Source organism: Schistocerca gregaria, chromosome 2 (genome assembly GCF_023897955.1).
Source record: "Schistocerca gregaria isolate iqSchGreg1 chromosome 2, iqSchGreg1.2, whole genome shotgun sequence".
Lineage (NCBI taxonomy): Eukaryota > Metazoa > Arthropoda > Insecta > Orthoptera > Acrididae > Schistocerca > Schistocerca gregaria.
The window spans coordinates 178,005,869-178,023,223 of NC_064921.1; the positions used below are offsets into that span (position 1 = coordinate 178,005,869).

Consider the following 17,355-nt stretch of genomic DNA (forward strand, 5'->3'; position numbering starts at 1 on the left):
TGGTTGTGCACTACTAAGTACTTTCTGCACCAACTCTCAACAGACAGAAATGAACCATCTACAGCTGGATGTTCCTGGTCACATTTTTACATCCACAAGTAACTATTTCTAGAACTTTCCTATGTGGAAACCACTTCTAAGTGACTACTAGTTGGGCTAAATGCTCAGTTAAGTGATAGTTTAAAACTTCTCTTGACAATTTTGCAGCACTACTACACCAAAACAGTTGGTTATTCTGGTAAATCCTTTCATGAGGCAGACTCTCCACCTGAAGGCTACAATGCAATCCAGTGCCTAGATTCTAGACTGAAGGAACCTCATGTTACTTAAAACATTTCTACATGAAATACTGTAATTTTACAATATGCAATTAAGAAGTTTGTCCCTCATTACAATCCTCCAGCATGCAGTGTCTCTTTAGTCAATTTTTGTGAAGTCACATTTACAAACCAGTTACAGAAACCCAAAAGATACATACAGTTATGCATGTGTCCTTATATTATGATGCTGATAGGATCTTAACAACCCAAAGGAATACCGGATGACCAGTAAAGGATTCTACTGGATTTCTGTGTGGCAAAATCATACAAAAAATCATTGCATAATTTCTTTGTTGTAGTGTGATGATTTTCATGTCACTAATACTAAACTTTTAGCTGAGTCTCAAGTGCAACATGAATGAACTCGGAACTGTTGTCGGACCCAGCTGCTTTCATTTAACAGGATGTGAGCAATGCATTACTGGCCTACACTACAGTACTTAATGGCACAAATACCACACTATGTTCTACATCTACATCATTACTCTGCAATTCACATTTAAGTGCTTGGCAGAGGGTTCATTGAACCACAGTCATACTATCTCTCTACCATTCCACTCCTGAACAGCGTGCGGGAAAAACAAACATCTAAACCTTTCTGTTTGAGCTCTGGTTTCTCTTATTTTATTTTGATGATCATTCCTATCTATGTAGGTTGTGCTCAACAAAATATTTTCACATTCGGAAGAGAAAGTTGGTGACTGAAATTTAGTAAATAGATCTCACTGCAAACGCCTTTTCTTTAATGACTTCCATCCCAACTCCCGTATCATATCTGACACACTCTCTCCCCTATTACGTGATAATACAAAATGAGCTGCCCTTTTTTGCACCCTTTCGATGTCCTCCGTCAATCCGACCTGGTAAGGATCCCACACTGCGCAGCAATATTCTAACAGAGGACGAACGAGTGTAGTGTAAGCTGTCTCTTTAGTGGACTTGTTGCATCTTCTAAGTGTCCTGCCAATGAAACGCAACATTTGGCTCGCCTTCCCCACAATATTACCTGTGTGGTCTTTCCAACTGAAGTTGTTCATAATTTTAACACCCAGGTACTTAGTTGAATTGACAGCCTTGAGAATTGTACTATTTATCGAGTAACAGAATTCCAATGGATTTCTTTTGGAACTCATGTGGACCACCTCACACTTTCCATTATTTAGTGTCAACTGCCACCTACCACTAAATCGCTTTGCAACTGATACTGGTCTTCAGATGACCTTACTAGACAAAAACTTACAGCATCATCTGCGAACAACCTAAGAGAACTGCTCAGATTGTCACCCAGGACATTTATATCGATCAGGAACAGCAAAGGTCCCAGGACACTTCCCTGGGCAACACCCAATATCACTTCAATTTTACTCGATGATTTGCCGTCCATTACTACGAACTGCGACCTTCCTGACAGGAAATCACGAATCCATTCGCACAACTGAGACGATACCCCACAGGCCCGCAGCTTGATTAGAAGTTGCTTGTGAGGAATGGTGTCAAAAGCTTTCAGGAAATCTAGAAATACGGAATCAACTTGAGATCCCCTGTCAATAGCGGCCATTACTTCGTGCTAATAAAGAGCTAGCTGCGTTGCACAAGAACGATGTTTTCTGAAACCATGCTGATTACGTACCAATAGATCATTCCCTTCAAGGTGATTCATAATATTTGAATACAGTATATGCTCCAAAACCCTACTGCAGACAGACACCAGTGATAGAGGTCTGTAGTTCGATGGATTACTCCTACTACCCTTCTTAAACACTGGTGTGACCTGTGAAATTTTCCGATCTTTAGGTACAGATCTATTGGTGAGAAAGTCGTTGTATATGATTGCTAAGTAGGGAGCTATTGTATCAGCGTAATCTGAAAGGAACCTAATCGGTATACAATCTGGCCCTGAAGACTTGCCCGTATCAAGCGATTTGAGTTGCTTCGCAACCCCTAAGGTATCTACTTCTAAGAAACTCATGCTACCAGCTGTTCGTCTTTCAAATTCTGGAATATTTCATTAGTCTTCCTTGGTGAAGGAATTTTGGAAAACTGTGTTCAATAACTCCGCTTTAGCGGCACAGTCATCGGTCACAGTACCATCGGCACTGCACAGTGTAGGTATAGACTGTGTCTTGCCAGTTGTGTACTTTACATACGACCAGAATTTATTCGGATTTTCTACCAAATTTCGAGACAGTTTTGTTGTGGAACCTATCAAAGGGATCTCGCATTGAAGTCTGTGCCAAATTTCACGCGTCTGTAAATTTTAGCCAATCTTCGGGATTTTGTGTATGTTCCAGAATAAAGTTTTACAATGACCAAAAATAGTTGTATACGATACAAAAAGTGATGGAGTGCACAGAAATGTAAAGGCTATTACTAGGTATAGTGACATGAAAAGCAAGTGAATGCATTGTGTTCTTGCTTGACATTTTATAAAGATGTTTATTAAATATCACGCCCTCAAAACTGAAAATAGGTGAAAGATGTTTTAGTTTCATAGTAACTAGTGAAAACTTTATTTCACTACGAATGGTTCTTGGAAAACTTCCTACCAGTCAGCACCCATTACACTTTCTGGCTCCCTTCAAACTGACGATACTGTTTGACTGTGGTGGGTGCAGAATCTAGTTCCAAAGAGTGGTGCCCAAGAGTAATTCAACAATTATTTTGGGTTATTGGTGTGCCAAAATTTTCCAAAATTGAGCTTGCAATTCTACTGTTTGCAGGGAGTGCATATACTGCATACACAGTCTAGCACAGTCTGCATAAACACACATTCAACAAAGCAGCTGGCTTTTCATTTGGACAGATAAAGTGACAAGTTGTGTGCCATTGATGGCTGAGATACCCAAAGGTGGTGGTGGTGGTGGTGGTGGTGGTGGTGGTGGTGGTGGTGGTGGAATAGTGAAGTGTTCTGCAGTGCCAGGTATGACCTTCTGATGATGTAAGACAGTTCCAGAGTGACCATTTTTTTTATAGAGAGACACCTCAGCCACACTTTTACAGGCTTCCACCAATTCATTCCACTCACAAAAACACGGCTTCTCTTCCTCTTACAACAAATGAACAGTGCATTGGGAAGGTGGAGAAAAGGGCCTAAGCAGGGCCACTTCTATATAGTCGCACACCACTGTATTCTTTTAATAGGTGTGTGTACACTGGACTACTACTAAATTAAATGTTAGAGCTTTTTCTGCAAAATGTAACGCTCAAATTTTATGTTGCTAAAACAAATCATCAGAACATCTGTTCATCTGCAGTATTTATTTCTCATTCCTCATTATATTCACCATGCAGAGTGAGACAGGTTAATGATAAACATAACTCCACCAGGTCATTCATATCAGAAATTGTTTCTGAAGGATGCACATACTCTCATGTTGTATTGTGGCAAAGAGACTTTGCGAGAACTACATTGTATCAGTTTGCAGCTTGTTTGTGTCTCACAAGGGACAGTTTTTTAACCAGATACTCAGCCAGAATTTATGTGGACAAGTTGATCCCATTAACGATGAAGATCAAGGCCTACAGAACTTTGAGGTAAATTCGGACACAAGGTCTACCAAAAACCAGAACACACCTAATGATACCTAGATGCCAAATCACACAACCCTAAGAGTAGGAAAGTGTTGCATCCATGTCACTGCCTGAGCAAACTGCATTGATGATACAAACAAGATGAAATAAGAACTGAAAGAGCTGCATAACATTTACTGACCTAACCATTATGAGAGTAAAACAATCCAAACACTAACAAACTTAAAAAGGAAATTCTATAGAAAATAAAACAGCAGCTGCTGGTTGTGCACTTACCTTGTATCAAGGGTGTAGGACAAACGAACTTGCAGCCACTCTGGAAAACTGTCCTTTTTTCCCCTTAAGGTAAGTCTTTCCGCTCCTGGCATTGGAATGACTCTTTAGCCTCTCCCTTAAAACCCACATCCTTTTGTCTCTCCCTCTCCTTCCCTCTTTCCTGAAGAAGCAACTATTGGTTGCGAAAGCTTGAATTTTGTGTGTGTTTGTTTGTTTGTGTGTATCGACCTACCAGCGCTTTTGTTTGGTAAGTCACATCATCTTTGTTTCCAGATATATTTTTCCCACGTGGAATGTTTCCCTCTATTATATATATATCTGTGTGCAGTGCCACCAACATTTGGACAAATTAAACCATATTAGTGTCCAAACAGCAGAGCATGGATGTTAAGTTGGAACTGCCCAGCACATTAGATCAGAATTAGTGTAGCTGTCTTTGTTATGCGCAGTCTACATCATTTGACAAAGCCAGAGTTCTTGTAAGACAGCTGTAGGTGACCACACACAAAATTTGAGACACCACTGAAATCCTGAAGCAACCTAACATTGTTACCAGAGAACAAAGCTGGAGGTTTCGAGTATCATGGCTACCAACAAGCTAGGTACAATGTGTTGAGTGGGACTGCAGGGAACTTCAACCACTGGACATTGCCATGACATACTGAACATACAGCTATGGCCAAGCAGTTCTAGGCACTTCAGTCTGGAACCACACTGCTGCTACGGTCGTAGGTTTGAATCCTGCCTCAGGCATGGATGGATGTGCTATCCATAGGTGACTCAAGTTCAAGTAGTTATAAGTCTAGAGGGCTGATGACCTCAGATGTTATGTCCCATAATACTTAGAGCCATTTGAACTAAACATACAGCACATACATATCTTTGCAACTAACATCAGAAAATGAAAAGCCTTAAAGTTTGCTAATGAGGCACAGTGGGCTGCCAGTTACTAGCAAACAATGTAACCCCATTGAGTAACACGTACCCCAAACTTAACTCACTCACTCACTCCTTTGACATCAATCAGTGGTACTTCATGGTCAATAAAATCTAAGAAACTGATTAAGTTCTTTGACAATGCATGTAAACGTATTGCGACAAACTGATTGCCTGAGTGAATGTTCTTCACTAGCATGCATTTCTCTCTATCTTGTGTTTCCTGCCTGCTGTTATCTTGAGGCTGTTGCAGCCCTGGAAGTGGAAAGTCAGTAAATTTTCATTTATGAACAGTGTTGCATTTCTATTAAAGTAATTTATATTTTTAATATTGTTTTCTCATTATTTATTTTGTATCAACTGAAGTAATCTAATTTAGTGAAAAATAGTTGCTAGTAATTATGGCAGAGGCATGATGCCATGTCAGTAAGAATTTAAAGATAAGAAAAAACTTATCAAATACATAATTTTCAATAATAACTGCTGAATAAACTGACCCCTATTACAATATATGAAGTATAATAAGTTTTATGAATTTTATGCTTTTCAACAAACATTGCAATAAATTATCCAAGTTAAAATCATAGTTTAATACTTTTATTGTTTTTAGGGCTTGGAAATGCATTGTTGGATCTAATGGACTGTGCTGATCTCAGGGCATCTAGCTGTGAGAAGAAAAATGTGGAGATTGTAACACAGCAAACAAGTCTCTTTGACTATGATGAGAAAAGAAATATGGCCTTAGAAGGTTTGTTCTATTAAGAGCATTTTTCATCAGATATGATGTATGTAAATATTAATGTATATCATTCATTAGGGCAAACTTGTATTTTTCTAGTCCCATTAGACCTGAATATACCCAAAACTATTAATTTTCTGTACGAGAGATTAAAGCTGTCAGCTTTGACATAATAAATTAAAATGTGAGACTTCCAGGCAGATTAAAACTGTATGCCAGACAGAGACTGGAACTCTGGACCTTTGCCTTTCGTGGGCAAGTGCTCTACCAACTGAGCTACCGAGGCCCTGCCCTCACAGCTTTTCTACCACCAGTACCTCATCTCCTACTTTCCAAACTCCACGGAAGCTCTCTGGCAAACCTTGAATATCAGTGCACACTCCGCTGCAGAGTGAAAATCTCATTCTGGAATTAAAATGTGTTGGCAGGTTATTCAATATTTTGAGTAGTTCAAAGAACATCTGAAGCTAATACCTTCTATACAACTAATTTTATTGTATGTAGTGAAACAGGAATTTTTCTAAATATTCTTGTACTTCGTGGATTGATTTATTTCTGATGATACAACAGGACAATAATTTGACTCTTGCTAATTATAGCTCAGATTCTGGACTTGGTAAGTAAGGGTGAAGTATTCATGAAAAGACTTAACTCATATTCTAAATAGGACAGCATGCATATGAAAGGTGTATTTTTGGAAACTGCTACAGAACTTTGAAGAGTGGCTTCTGCTATGAAAGTTGTTCTTGTGCTCCTCGTGTATGTGTGCTTAGTGGTGATCATCATAAAGGAAATGCTTAGCCCACAACTGTAGACAGAATTGGTGTCATTGTGAAAGATATTTGAGTAGATTGCACCAGTGAGGAAGACAGTTTAGTTTCTAGAAATCAATTTACCAAAACAAAGTAAAATTCCATCCTGACTTCATACCACCACCCTTGAGTTACATTTAAATCAATGAGTCGAGTAGTATTCCTGAAAGACTGAAGTATGCAGCAGTAAAACCAATATACAAAAGTGGAGATCAGCAATTAACCTCCAATTATAGACAAATCTCACTTACTGTCATTATCTCAAGTTTTTGAAGCAGTACCTTGAAACAAAATGAAGACTCTTGTTTCTGAAAATCATCTTACAGTTTGGCTTCCATGAAGGCTTCTTTGCTGAGGATGCAACATACAATCTCACAAGCTCAATTTTAGTAGAAATAAACAACAAAAATTAGACTGTTGACATTTTCTGTGATGCTGTCAACATCTTAAAACTCTACAGATCTCACAATACTGCTAGGGAAGCTAAAACAGTATGGCATTAAAGGTCTTTTCCTTGCTAGGATAGTCATATCTTAACAATACAAGAGAGCTGATCACATTGTCAAATGAAACAGCTGGAATAAGATTAAACCCAGAATAGGATCAATGATAGCATGCTGCAAGGTTCAGTGTTCAATTTTTAGACTCCTGTTCTTGGTCTACATAACTGATTCATTAAGGATATTGGAGGTCTATTCAGAACCTGTAATGTTGTGCAATGATAAAAGTACATCATGTGAAAACTCTGCTTTTCACAGTAAAGTGTCTGGCAGAGGGTTCAATGAACCACCTTCAAGCTGTCTTTCTTCCGTTCCACTCTCGAACAGTGTGTGGGAAAAAAAGCATTTAAATTTTTCTGTGCAAGCCCTGATTTCTTATTTTATCATGATGATCCATTCTCTCTATGTAGGTGGGTGCCAACAGAATGTTTAATGACGGCCACTCCAATTCTCGTATCATGTCTGTTGCGCTATCTCCCCTATTTGATGATAGTACAAAATGAGCTCCCTTCTTTGTACTTTTTCGATGTCATCGGTCAGTCTCACCTGATGCACATCCCACACAGCATCACAATACTCTACAATAGAGTGGACAAGTGTGGTGTAAGCAGTCTCTTTAGTAGACCTGTTGGACCTTCTAAGTGTTCTGCCAATGAATCGGTCTTTGGTTTGCTGTACCCACAACATTATTTATGTGATCATTGTAATTTAGCTTATTTTATAATTGTAATCCGTAAGTATTTGGTTGAATTCACAGCCTTCAGATTTGTTACTTATTGCATAATTGAAATTTAGCAGATTTCTTTTAGTACTCAGATGAATAGCTTCACACTTCCCTTTATTCAGTGTCAATTGACACTTTCCGCACCACACAGATATCTTAACTAAATTATTTTGTAATTAACTTTGTCCACCTGATGACATCACAAGACAGTAAATGACAGCATCATCTGCAAACAATCTGACAGCTACTCAAATTGTCTCCTATGTTGTTAATAAAGATCAGGAACAAGACAGGGCCTAAAAGACTTCCTTCGGGGTCACTGAATATCACTTATGTTTTACTCTAAGGCTTTCTGTCTATTACTATGAATTGTGACCTTTCTGAGAGGAAGTCTCAAATCCAGTTGCACAACTGAGGAGATATTCTATAGTCACACAGTTCGGTTAGAAGTGAGGAACGGTGTCGAAAGCCTTCTCGAAATCCAAAAATACGGAAACAATTTGACATCCCTGTCGATAGCACTCACTACTTCATGAGTGTAAAGAGCTAGTTGTGTTTCACAAGAATATTTTCAGAATCTGTGCTGACTATGTGTCAATATATTGTTTTCTTCAAGGTACTTCATAATGTTCAAACACAGTACATGTTCCAGTAATTCAGCAGATTACTCCTATTTTCCTTTTTGGGTGTGGGTGTTACTTGAGCAATAGAATATTGATGAAAAGTCCAAATATATCCATACCTTATATTGCCAGGAGAATAAGAAACAGGCTTAAAACCCTCTTTTGAATATACAATTTTTTGAAGGAAATTTTTTCCATTTTACTGTTAACTGTTGTTTTATTTTTATTTATATGAAAAATTAAGTCAAATTTCAGAAATTCCTTTCAAAAAATGGCTTAAAACTGGTTCATAGCAAACATATTAATATTGCAAAAAACATATATTGTGCATTTGACACAAATAAATTAGATAACCTGAAGCAGATATCAATGCGCTCTCTCTCTCTCTCTCTCTCTGGATGAGATCAATGTTTGACTCTTCTAGGTATCCAGATGGTACCAATCTCTATGGCTCACTGTATTCCATCATTTGTTCACTTGATGGTACTTCTTGGACTGGCACAGTCTGTTTCTGTTTTCCAACTAAAATTTGAGGGTTGCAAGGACAGTGTCTTCAACTCCATATTCACTGAGCTTGTTTAGGGTTACCTCAAGAGGAATGCAGTCAAATGACTACTAAGGTCAAAGTGTCAGTGCTGCTGATTCTTTTTTCTCAAAACTCTTAACTAGTAACCAGACCCAGTGCTGCTGCTGTTGTAAATCTGTTTTCAGAAACCATGCTGTGCATCTGTGAAGAGTAAAAATTTCAAATCAATGTGATATTTTGTCTCACATTGCAGTTTTGATTACTTCAGTGAAGACTGGATTTATTGAGATTGGTCTGAAGCTTGCTACCATGGTTGGGTCAGCCTTTCTATAAACTGACACTGACACTGACAGTGCAAGTTTCACAAAGTCTGGAAATACATCAGGAGCGAAACACTTACTAGTTATTATAGTCAATGGTTCATCAATTCCATAGTTTTCTTGGGACACCAGTTAACATCCTATATATATTCTGACTATTATAATACTTTACCACCTTTATTTTTCCATCTTCTTCTTCCATCTAGTTAATCATGTTGCATCTTTTGTCACTTATTCCAGCAGCTGCAGGGTCTATATTGAGGTCTGGGATTGTACGTAGCGTTTTCCCCAATGCAGTAAATTAACTATTAGTCATCTGGACTACACAAGCTTAAGGGAGAGGTGGTTTTCTTCCTGTGTTCACTGATTAAGTCCCCGGCTACCTTGCATGGTTTGTGAGTTCCTTGAATGAAGCTAAATTGCTTTTCTTCTTGGCTGCTTCTACATCCTTTCAATAATGCCTTTTAGCTTGTAAATATCTGCTGTAGAACACGCCTTTTGCACTGAGATCTGTTGGTGTTTTATAATGATACTGTTATAGCAGAACTATGCATTTTAATTTTTTCAGTTCGTCTGTATACTGTGAGTATTCTTTCACACAGTGGCTGTGTTGTGACTGCTCACAGGAATTTCTTGGTCTTCTGTGGCTAGATGCAGTCATTTAGCTTCTATAATCTAGAAAAATTCTGTAAATGCATCAGTTGCTGCCATTTTCTGCAATCAAGGCTGCCACTTTTAAGCAGGTACTGCTGTCTGAAAACTATTCAATGTTACTTATTTATTACCCTTTTGAGAATACATAATTACAATACCAGGCAACAGTTGATTATTTTGGGCAGATATTGTTCGGTCAAGTAGTGATCTCATATTCACTAGAATTTAGTTTTGTGTTAAGTGTCAAGGGAGGCATAACATCTGGTTGATAGAAAACAAATACCCAAAACTGGCAACTACGTTCATAAAATGTCTCCTTGGTGATCTCTTCATCAAAGTGTACACAGATATCACCATAAAATGCAATTTTTTTATTTAAAGTGTGTGTTAAGTAGCACATTGCATTTGGTACAGAAAATTTTCAAAGTTGCTATTTGGAGAATGAGACAATTACATTAAGATCTAATAACTCAAAGGCAGCCAACTCTAAAACCAGGTCCACAGAGCAGCTTTTTAAATAAATTTCTTTAATATTGAATTTCCTGTTCACGTGCCTATACACTGCCAACGGAAGCAGTTGTTCTGTATCATGCATTTACCAATTTTAGGTACTCATTACAGTTTTAGTACTTAGCTTCCTGTGCTGATATTCACATACTCACAGCATATGTGGCTTCACTTCCTCTATAAAGAATGACAACACCCTAAGAGACTGTACTTCAGTACTTCAGCACTGCTTACAGCTATAAGCGATGTTGTTAGTAGTAATTGACCTGTTTTCACTTAGCTATTCTTGGTAATGTTTTGTCATGGATGAGCCTGTTTCATATGGATACTGGTAATTTGTCAGAATAAAGAAAAGCTTAAGCATATTTTTGAGCCATGTAGTGACTGATTTGTTTCATCTCACTAGATAGTTTATGTATGTTCACTGTGTATGTCACTTAGCACCATGTTTTTGTTTACTTGAGAAGTTACTCATAAGTATTAAGTCTTTGTACACACTTTTCTCAATTTTGTTGGTTTGTTGACTATTTCTATTTGAGCTGCAGGGTTCTGTGTTGTTAAGTTGTTGACTCTCAGTAAATTTTTTTAGGGAAATTGCTTGCAAAATGCAGTGAACTATTTACCTTCAGTTTGTCTTGTGAACTCTGATGCACAGCAGTTCACTTGTTTACTGTTTATACTTCAGTTGTGAAGTTCATTTCATCATATTGTTCACCAATGTCTGATTTTTGTTTCATAGAATTAATTTTCATAAAGTAAACACTGTTGTCGTTGCTTTCTGCACTAAGCTTTTCTGTGCACTTCGATGACTGCAGGTAGTATTTTTCTAATCTTCCATTTGAACTGAAAATTGTTGGTTTTGTGTTATTGCTGAGTTGTAATTCATAGTTCATCTGTTAACTTGACTAGATTGTGGACTGACTCCAATAAATTGATGCAATTGTTTAACAATTCTCTGGTTTTTCAGGTTCCTGTATTCTTTTCCTCTGAAAAGTTTGATGCCAAAACTCTTCTACAGGCTTCACAAGGAACTTGATTTGCTCTTTTAAATACGTGGTATTCTCATGCTATTATTTAGCCCTACACAATCTATATCAAAATCCACACAACTATTTCAAACCTTTTAATTGCTTTTTTGCACTTTACAATTTTCTACATAATCTTTAGTTAATGGCTACATTGGTATCTTTTAGTTTGGTCTGTGGTGGGTAGGAAAAAGCCTGCACTTCAGCCACCTGTCATCTCTTCCCTGTATTGTACCCACACACTTGAAATGAAACACTTAAAATTTGTGATGATAAATGTCTAGTTTCTTAATGACAGTAAAAATGAGTGATCACAATTATTTGTAAATGGTAGTATTATTATGGATAGCTAATTATATTAAAAGTAAATAAAATGAATATGATCTTGTTAAGACTGCACATAACACTTCACTGATTATACAGTGTTATTACACTACTTGTGAGCTTATTGCATCCTTGCCATCAACATTACCACTGACCTTTCAACCTTTAAAATCATTTGCATATTCCCTCTCGCAAACTTGATTCTGTTAAGATCTCTAACTTGCAGATTTCTGTCTCCAATACCTGCTCTGGACTTGTTTAGTTCATTTTTATGTATAATCTAAAACATTATGTTCAGTAACTGGAATGTGTCAGGATTCCTAATTAGGAATGTTATTTTGCCCTGAGGGGACTGACATCACATAGCTTACACTTGGAGAGGGCATGAGAATACCACATACTCAGGGATTCTAAATTACCACTGTCGCACAATACTGCCAGTCTCTTTCCTGTTCTTTGTGTGTACTGGAAGTAAGGATTGTATTGTCATAAAACAAACCGTACCTCTGGTGGTGGTGATCAGATAAATTTCTAGTATCTATGATAACTGAAATGTTGTTGTTGTTGTTGTTGTTTCTTGCATCCTGTATTTCCACTGCCCCAGGCCCACTGCCTCTGTTAAGTCAAGTTTTGAATATCTAACTTATTTGTTATGTAATACCTCATACTTAGCATATGTTACCTCGCCACAACCAATATGCTGCAGCAAGGTATCATCCTGTGATGTCAGAGGGACATAATCAGTGATACAAAAAGCCATGGCTGGTGTAATACAATACACTCCTGGAAACCTTAGCATCCCTCACTATTTTAAGTCTTCAAAGGAGCCCCTTAAGTGTGAGCTTGTGAAGGGTGAATGACACTTATGGAATTCCATGCCAAACGTATTGTCTTACATGGAACCACAATATTGGCCGCTAATGGCAACTGGGGCAGAACTGGAGGTAGCCAGTGGTGAGTACTGCATAAGGCTAAGAAGTGAAGCTGACTGCTTAGTCAACAGGCAAGTCAAAATATTGCTATAGTGTTTTTGATACAAAGCAGATTATGGCAACAATAAACAAAGCAAACATTGTGTTAAATCTAAAACGTCAGTTGCTGAAGTTGACTTTGCATCAGAAAAGTCCCCAAGGAATTTTGCAGAGTGAGAAAGAAGTGGCAGATGAAATATTAGCATTTCTGCAAGATGCTGTGGAATGCATAGTGTCATATGCTCAACTGTTCAATGTACATAAGGAGTACAATGATAACAGTACTTGCTTAACAAGTGAAGGTGATATTGAAGCAGATAAACCATGTAGTTAATCCCCTTTGTCAGACAGGGAGTCACAAATCCCATCTTCAGTGGGTACTAAAAATAATCTCTCACATGAAAGATAAATTGCAGAATAGAGAGAACATTTACGAACAGATTTTGAATAAGTATGCACCAGTATGACTGTAGTCTGTAGACTAAGGATATTCAATGGAGGGTAAGGCACACTTCCTACAAAAACATTGGTGATCGCGTGTTCAAAGGATGCTTGATAAAATTTCCAGGATGTGCAAGATTGCAACCTCTTAAGTTATACACATTAAACTGTGCACAATATAGATTATAGAGATTTCAAGGAAAGCAGTGGATGGTTGCCCAACTTCAAACAGTGCTACAGAGCTGGTAGATGAGAGATAATGAAATTTCAAACAGTGTTAACTTGACAATATACAGCAAACTACAGAATGGGCCAGAAATTTTTTAGATGAGATAAACTTACATCATTCAGTAAAGAATTTGTTTTAAACTCGAATGATTTGGGATATGAAAAGGAAATGCATATGAAAGGAACCATGGAAATTACAGGTACGAAGATTTGAATCAAGTCAACTAACATCAGTGCCTTAATCATTCATATATAATTATGCCGACTGTTAATCTGGATGATAAATTGGCTAGAAAGTTACTTATTGTGCAGGGAGAAGTTAGAGGTGCCCTGCCCCTACGTTTCTTTCTCATGTGAGTGATCTTTCAAGGGCAGCAGACAAGGTTTGTGACAGCAAGCTAGAAAGGAAAAAGTGCATTAGAGAACTAAAACTGTGGTGTGAGCACTGCTTTTGGCCAGCAGATGGTCAAAAAACTTGCACTCAAGGGGTTCTTTGCTATGATGTCTGTCATACCAGGTGTGGCTGGTGAACCCACGTTCTTGCTGCAAAACCCACAATGGCAATCAGTATTCCATAGTGGTACAGTTTTGCACCCTCCAGGGGTAAGTTAGCAGTGTCAACAGAGGCTATTTTGTGCAATGTTTCAGAGGTCTTTAGGCAGGCTGTCTGCATGTGCTGAAAAGCTTCTTCTGTTATCAAGGAAAACTCCTAAATACAGAGCATGCAATTGGGCTGTTAACCAACCTAAAGATTTGATTCCTGTTTAGGATGTTTGCTTTCAAGCAGCATGTATGTAGTTCAATTTGCAGCCACCATTGTCCTCTGAGTGTACATGGTTTGCATTTTCTTTGAGCTTGCATCTATTGCCTCCAGAAACCATCACCAGGATACTATCAAGCCACAACTCTGTTTGCTTCATCAGCCCCATCCATCAGTTCACGATTGTCAGGTTCCAAAACATTGGTCCATATATCAACCCTTCAGGGCAACCCTTTGCATTTTTTTAATAACTTGTGCCACCCAGGAAACTATTAGACTGTCCAACCCTTCCGGTACGTGAAACCCACACAGACATGATGATAGTATCAAAAGCAATAAAAATGTTTCCCCACACAGGAAGAATCAGTTACAAAATCGGGCAACAAATGGCAAGAGTCTTACACTTTTGCCCTTTAAGCAAAAGAAATTACATTTACAAAACAATATTTGTATATTGGAAAGGTTAGTGAAATGTAAGAAAGGCAAGTCATTGGCCTCCATAAAAAATATGAAAGTGTCAAGGAAAGTGCTATTATAGTAACAGCAGACAAAAACACAAATATACACTTCTCAAGCATGAACTGTGTTTGCAGTTTTTGCTGTCAGCAGAATATGCTGCAAATAAATAAATCTTCCAAAATATTTCATCAAGTTGTAGCTTACATCACTGAATCAATGTGATTCGGCTGCTTTTACATGTATATCATGATAATTCATGTCTATTGGTAATAGAATGCAAAAATGTAGCAACTGTTCCATCAATTAAGTAGAAAATAATCGAAAACGATCATTAGCCTTAGGATGCATGTGACTCTTACCGCTTTGAGTGCTAGGGTCGCTCCAGCTGTCATATGGTAACAACTTTCACACTAATGTCATGACTGTATGTATTCGCCTGTGGCTTTAACATTCCTCTCGCACTTTGCACAAACATACTCTCTTTGGAACAGCCAAAAATGTAACAAAAGCAGCAATTTATTTTCGCCTGGCTTGTTAACCACTTCTAACTTGCAGGAAGGTGTCACTTGTGATGAATTTTGAGTAAAATGTACACATTTATCTTTTTACCATGTCAAAATTTGCTTCTTTTGCCAAAAAATAGTGGAATTTACACACTCACCTCACTAACGTGTGTGTGTGTGTGTGTGTGTGTGTGTGTGTGTGTGTGTGTGTGTGTGTGTGTGTGTGTGTGTGTGTAATCACATCTTCAGTAAAAAAATATAAGTGTGTAATGTCTTCACTTATGTTGATCCAAAAACAATGACATTTCTCATTTCACCAGCTATTGATGGCTCTTAAATTATGCACTTTCACCAAAAACGTCTGTAGTTAGTAGAATAACACAGTATATAATGTTTTGCATAATAACCATGGAGCAAAATACTCTTTGTCTACTGCCATTTGTTAAATCTAATTTCGATATCTGAAACAGTTCATGAAATGTGAGAAATGTTGTGGGTATTTCTCTTTGGCTTTACTGCTGGTGTGGCAGTCGCAAATGAGTGTGCGATGTCCAATCAATTTTCTCAAGATTGGTGACACAGACATCCACCTCCATCTAAAGAAAAAGTGAGTATGTTACCTAAATTTCATACGCAGCAGTATATTACATAATATGCACAAATGCAAAATTCTAGTGACTCCTATTCTTCATTGCAAATTTTTAATTTTGATCAGTGCCTTCTCTCCAGGTAAGTATCACTATAACTATGACCATTAATGAAATGATAGGCACATCATAATGAATCTGGCATACAAACCTAAAAGTAACGCAAAAATAATTTATTTTTTCCCAAATAGTTTCTGTAAAATCGTTTCAGAAAGATTGTGGGGCATGCATGTCAATTCTGTTATCACCAGCCGGCTGAAAAGTGCTAGGCAGTACTGCCATAAACTTTCGAACAAATGAGTGAACTTGCCTAGAGCTCTGGACAAAGATAGGGTACTGCCAGTGATTACTACACAACCTGGACAAAGAAGTCTGCAGTCTCTGAGAACATCAGCATGTCTGCAGATTCATGTGCTACACATTGTCTGCCGGGTTGTAGTTTGGCAAAAAAAATTTGTCAGTCTGTATGTGAAAACGAATTGCACTGATCTTTCTTTTAAATTTTGTCAATATGTGATGCAAGAGGCTGATGTGAGAACGGAATGTTAAAGTATTGGGTCAATTCTAGTGTCAGATACCACCTGTCGGCTTTGACCAATGATGTAATGTGTGACGTTACTTTGTTTGTGCCACAGATAGCTATCGATGAACATTAAATGATTCCTCTGGATTTCCTCATTATGCGCGTATATTAAAAAATTGATGATCATGTAAATAAAATAGAAACTTCCACATGGGAAAAATATATTAAAAACAAAGATTCCAAGACTTACCAAGCAGGAAAGTGCCAGTAGATATGCACAATAAATAAAACACACACACAGAATTTCGAGTTTGCGCAACCTGTGGCTGCTTAGTCAGGAAGGAGGGAAGGAAAATGAAAGATAAAAGGATGTGGGTTTTAAGGCAGAGGGTAAGGAGTCATTCCAATCCCGGGAGCGGAAAGACTTAACTTACAGGGAAAAAAGGATAGGTATATACTCGAACACACACACACTCACACTCACACTTACACTCACACAAGCAGACATATTTAAAGGCAAAGAGTATGGTCCGAGATGTAAGTCGAGGCGGAAGTGTGGAGGCAAAGATGATGTTGAATGACAGGTGAGGTATGAGTGGCGGCAACTTGAAATTAGCGGAGACAGAGGCCTGGTGGATAACGAGGAGAGAGGATATATTGAAGGGCAAGTTCCCATCTCCGGAGTTTGGATAGGTTGGTGTTGGTGGGAAGTATCCAGATAACTCGGTGTAACACTGTGTCAAGATGTGCTGGCCGTGCACCAAGGCATGTTTAGCCACAGGGTGATCCTCATTACCAACAAACACTATCTGCCTGTGTCCATTCATGCGAATGGACAGTTTGTTGCTGGTCATTCCCACATACAAAGCGTCACAGTGTAGGCAGGTCAGTTGGTAAATCACGTGGGTGCTTTCACATGTGGCTCTGCCTGTGATCGTGTACACCTTCCGGGTTACAGGACTAGAGTAGGTGGTGGTGGGAGGGTGCATAGGACAGGTTTTACACC

At 38.2% G+C, this 17,355-nt stretch overlaps 1 protein-coding gene across 2 annotated transcripts in view; it reads left to right on the forward strand.

Annotated features, from left to right (window-relative positions):
* The window catches only part of LOC126336634 (protein bicaudal C homolog 1), a 282,230-nt gene that overhangs the window by 246,784 nt on the left and 18,091 nt on the right, over window positions 1–17,355 (forward strand). For both annotated transcript variants that reach the window (XM_050000527.1, XM_050000528.1), the window contains one exon: window positions 5,674–5,811. In XM_050000527.1, coding sequence (XP_049856484.1) covers window positions 5,674–5,811 — 138 coding nt within the window. The remainder of the gene's footprint in view (window positions 1–5,673; window positions 5,812–17,355) is intronic.